At 54.9% G+C, this 5,067-nt stretch overlaps 1 protein-coding gene across 1 annotated transcript; it reads left to right on the top strand.

Annotated features, from left to right (window-relative positions):
• Window positions 1-1,036: 1,036 nt before the first annotated feature.
• On the top strand, window positions 1,037-4,697 carry LOC125513829 (L-type lectin-domain containing receptor kinase SIT1-like). Its single transcript, XM_048679036.1, has one exon. It carries the CDS (start codon window positions 1,216-1,218, stop codon window positions 3,217-3,219), a length of 2,004 nt encoding a protein of 667 aa, XP_048534993.1. The 5' UTR covers window positions 1,037-1,215; the 3' UTR covers window positions 3,220-4,697.
• The last annotated feature ends 370 nt before the right edge of the window (window positions 4,698-5,067 follow it).

Here is a 5,067-nt window from a genome sequence, read left to right as displayed (position 1 = left end):
TTTGATACCATTGCATACATATGTAGTGTAGCTCCTTGCTTGCGAGTACTTTGGATGAGTACTCACGGTTGCTTTCCTTCCCCTTTTTCCCCTTCCCTATATCCGATTGCTGCAACCAGACGATGGAGCCCTGGAGCCAGATGCCACTGTCGATGACGACTACTACTACTCGGGAGGTGCCTACTACTACGTGCAGCCCGCTGACGACGACCAGGAGTAGTTTAGGTGGATCCAGGCAGGAGGCCTGCGCCTCTTTCGATCTGTATCTCAGTTTGTGCTAGCCTTCTTAAGGCAAACTTGTTTAACTTATGTCTGTACTCAGATATTGTTGCTTCCGCTGACTCGTCTATGATCGAGCTCTTGTATTCGAGCCCTCGAGGCCCTGGCTTGTAATATGATGCTTGTATGACTTATTTTATTTGTAGAGTTGTGTTGTGATATCTTCCGTGAGTCCCTGATCTTGATCGTACACGTTTGCGTGTATGATTAATGTACGATTGAATCGGGGGCGTCACATACAATCATCTACTTGGAGTACAAAATAAGCCAGAACAAATCCTAGTCTATCTCGTCTTTCGTAATAAACATTATACTCAACAGTGCCATCTAAACCGTTCATTTTAGATCTGATGGTTCTTATGGTCAAAAGGCAGACACATCATCATCATCAACTCTATCTTTTCACAGAGAAGTACATAAAATAATTCTTTGTTTAGGGCATTTTAAAACCGAGGGTCACCGTGGACCATTTACAGGGAGGGAAATGACGAAATGTTGGCTGGACTGTTTCTTCTCCCTAGGAAAGAATCGTTCGCTGGAGGCAACCCCCAGCTGACTTTATCCGAGCTAGTTGGATCCGCATTAAATTATCTGCATGCATAGCGTGCTCTCCTCTGAAAATTTGGCACGCAAGCTCACAAACAAAACTGTAGGTCAAGTCAATGATTGCAAGCGTAAGTGAAACTTAAGGCGACGCGTTTTACATAGAGTACCGAAAATTTTAAGGCGACAAGTTGAACTGTTTAACATAAAAAGATCTCTCGGGATTAGCCAGTCGTACTCGTACAGCGATAACCACATCATTTGCCAGCAAGGTGCTATACTTCTATAGTCACTTGGACTGATGGCTCCATTCTTCGTTGAAATACAGTCTCGGGGTCAAAAATAATTAAATCAGTACACTCCCGGCACATTTGGTGCGGAAGCCAACCAACCATGAGCGTCCTTCATCTGCTCCTTTTCTTGCTTCTCCATGTCCTTCCCCTCGCATCTCCGGCCGTCGACGTCGACCAGTTCACGTTCGATGGCTTCGCCGGCGCGAACCTCTCGCTCGACGGCACGGCCGCGGTCACCACAGACGGCCTCCTCATGCTCACCAACGGCACGACTCAGCTCAAAGGACACGCCTTCTACCCTGTCCCCGTGCGGTTCCACGAGGCCGCCAACGGCAACGCCTCCTCGCGCTCCTTCTCGACAGCCTTCGTGTTCGGCATCGTCAGCGAGTACGACGACTTCAGCAGCCCCGGCCTGGCCTTCGTCGTCTCCAAGAGCAAAAACTTCTCCACGGCGCTCCAGAGCCAGTACATGGGCCTGGCCAACGCGGCCAATAACGGCAACTCCAGCAACCACTTCCTGGCCGTCGAGCTGGACACCATCGTCAACGCCGAGTTCGGGGACATGAGCAACAACCACGTCGGGGTCGACGTCGACGGCCTCTCATCCATCGTCGCCGACAACGCGGGGTACTACGAGGACGGCACGGGCGCGTTCATGAACATGAGCCTGTTGAACCGCACGGCTACGCAGGTGTGGGTGGACTTCGACGCGCGCACCTCTCTCCTCAGCGTCACCATGGCACCCCTTGAGCTGCCCAAGCCCAAGAAGCCTCTGCTCTCCACCACCGTGAACCTCTCGTCGGTGATCGAGGACAAAGCCTACGTTGGCTTCTCGTCATCCACCGGCGTCGTGTCGAGCCGCCACTACGTGCTTGCCTGGAGCTTCAAGATGGACGGTGGACAAGCCCCGCCGCTAAACATACAGAAACTGCCGGCCCTGCCGTTCACGACCCCCAAGCGCCGGTCGAAGACGCTTTATATCCTATTGCCGATAGCATCGGCGGCGTTGGTGTTAGCACTGGCCATCGCCGTCATCCTGATTGATCGGCGGCGGCGCAGGTATGCGGAGGTAAAAGAGGACTGGGAGACGGAGTTCGGTCCGCACCGTTTCTCATACAAGGATTTGTTCCACGCCACCAAGGGGTTCTCCGACGAGCGGCTGCTTGGCATCGGCGGATTCGGGAGGGTGTACAAGGGGGTGCTTCCGGCGTCCGGGGCGGAGGTTGCAGTGAAGAAGGTGTCGCACGAATCGAGGCAAGGAATGAAGGAGTTCATCTCTGAGGTGGTGAGTATCGGCCAGATCCGGCACCGGAACCTCGTCCGGTTGCTCGGATACTGCCGGCGGAAGCGCGAGCTCCTGCTAGTCTACGACTACATGCCAAATGGCAGTCTCGACAAGCTTCTGCACGACCACAACACGATGGTCTTGAGCTGGAGCCAAAGGTTGGGGATCATCAACGACGTCGCCTCCAGCATACTGTACCTCCACGAGGACTGGGAGAAGGTGGTTCTGCACCGCGACGTCAAGGCGAGCAACGTGCTCCTGGACGCCGACATGAACGGGCGGCTAGGCGACTTCGGCCTCGCGAGGCTGTACGATCACGGCACCGACCCGCACACCACGCACGTGGTGGGCACCATGGGCTACCTAGCCCCGGAGCTCGGGCACACCGGCAGGGCCTCCAAGGCGTCCGACATCTTCTCCTTCGGCGTGTTCATGCTGGAGGTCGCGTGCGGGCGGCGGCCCGTCTCCCAGGACGAGCACGGCGACCACCTCCTGCTGGCGGACAGGGTGATCGAGCACTGGCGCGAAGGAGCGATCACCGACGCCGTGGACCCGCGGCTCCGGGGCGACTTCCCTGCCGAAGAAGCGAGCTTCGTTCTGAAGCTGTGCTCGCTGTGCTCGCACCCTCTGCCCAGCGCGCGCCCGGGCATTCGGCAGATCATGCAGTTCCTGAGCGGTGACGCGCGGCTCCCGGAGGTGTCGGTAGAGCACGTAAGTGTCGACGTGCTAGCGCTCAGGCAAAACCAGGTGGTTCACTCGCACTCTTTTCTGCCGTCCACGGAAGCCGGTAATATTTCTGATGTTCCTGCAGCGAGGTAGTAATAAACACAAGATAAGGGAACGACTAGATGTCAATCGACTGAATATACTATTTTAGTCAGTCAGTTTTGCATGCTCACGAGTTCTCCGGGTCCGGACTATTGGCAACACATAACGCCGCAGCCGTAAGAGCTGATGCATGCAACGACGATTCTCCTGCATGTTTTTATTTGAAAGATCCAGCAGTTGCTGGCTTTTTTATTGATTATAGCAGGAAGCAGCGGGAAACGATAAAAGTAGTGAAGATCCTAGGATCAGTGCGTAGGGTTTGCCACAGACGGACAAAACTCTAGAACAGCAAAATTATTATGTCTCATGGGAGTTCCCCGAAGGGGCTCTCGATGCACGTCGCTCATGTGATCCTCCAGAGCTCGATGTTGTCTCTGATGCGTCTGATGATGTCTCTCGTACGCGGTAGGCTCTCCTGGAAAGTGCATTGGTTTCTCTCCTGCCAAATTTCCCAACAAGCCAACAGCAAGATTGATCACGCCCCTTGCCACCATGGGGGAGGGGGGGGGGGCAAGGTGCTCTGGATGATCGTGGTGGAGTTTCCGTGGCTCCAGCAGTCCGCAGGGGAGAGCGCGGAGTAGCCGTGCCATTGCCCGATCTTGTTCCAAACGCGACTGGACTCCGGGCAGTGCCAGAACAGGTGGCCCGAGGATTTCAGGTTCCTGACGCAGAGCTGGCAGAAGTAGTTGTTCATCCAACCCCGCCACTATAGCCTGTCATTACACCAAAGCCGATCCCGGAGCAGCAGCCATGCAAAGATCTTGATCTTCCCGGGCACCCAAGCTTTCCAGACCAGTTGGTCGAGGTGGGTCGCCGTCCTGCCCTGAAACTGTGCCTGGTAGGCGGACCTGGCCGAGTACGTCCCCGAGCTCGAAATTTTCCAGGTGAGGGCGTCCGGCACTCCTGGTCAAAGGGGCTCCGCCGATTGCTGTAGCTCACGGTGCATGGCTAGGACGTCCTCGAGGAGGTGCTGGTTGTTGTTAGACTTAGAGATATATTCCTGTTGTAATCTCAAACTAACTCTATCTCTTCCTCTCCCGTAGCTCTTTCTATCTCCTATGTAACTACTAAATCCCAAAGAGATCGGAGCAATCTTGTAAGCCACGGCAGGGGTGTTTCCTGCCCCAATCAATATATAGACACACGGCTCCCTCACGAGGGAGTAGGAACGCTTCCACCTGACATGGTATACAGAGCCATCCTCTTTCCATCGATCTAGCCAGCAACCTCCTTCCTCGACTACCCTCGCCATGGCGTCCTCATCCACCATTTCCCTCAACCTTGGTGCTCTCCCATTTGACAAGCTCACCAAGACCAACTTCATCCTATGGAAGGCACAGGTCATGCTGGGCTTGCGAGGAGCGCAGGTCACCGGCCTCCTGGACGGATCAGATGCAGCGCCACCGAAGACGGTGTAGCAGTAGCATGCGGACAAAACCACCGCCCCAGAACCCAATCCTCTGTATGCGCAGTGGATATCAAAAGATCAGCAAGTTCTGAGCCATCTCCTGAATTCTCTGTCAATGGAGATCCTCGCCCAAGTTGCGAGCAAGGAGACGATGTTCGATCTCTGGACTGCCATCACTACCCTGTTCGCCTCGCAGTCCCAATCGCGCATCACCAACCTACGCATCGCCATCACCAACACAAAGAAAGGCTCCATGTCCAGCAACGCCTTTGTCTCCAAGATGAAGAGCTTGGGAGATGAGCTTGCAGTGGCAGGTCGCCCCGTCTCGGACCCGGAGATGGTGGACTATGTTCTTGCCGGCCTCGACAGAGATTATGACCCTGTTGTGGCAGCGATCGGTGCGGTAAAGAACCAAATCTTTGTGGACGATC

The sequence above is a fragment of the Triticum urartu genome, chromosome 6 (genome assembly GCF_003073215.2).
Source record: "Triticum urartu cultivar G1812 chromosome 6, Tu2.1, whole genome shotgun sequence".
In the NCBI taxonomy this organism is placed as follows: Eukaryota; Viridiplantae; Streptophyta; class Magnoliopsida; order Poales; family Poaceae; genus Triticum; species Triticum urartu.
This window is presented reverse-complemented; position numbering and strand designations above follow the sequence as displayed.

Excerpts from the sequence above, each read along its gene's own strand:
- LOC125513829 (XM_048679036.1), top strand. The coding sequence starts at position 1,216 with ATGAGCGTCCTTCATCTGCTCCTTTTCTTGCTTCTCCATGTCCTTCCC.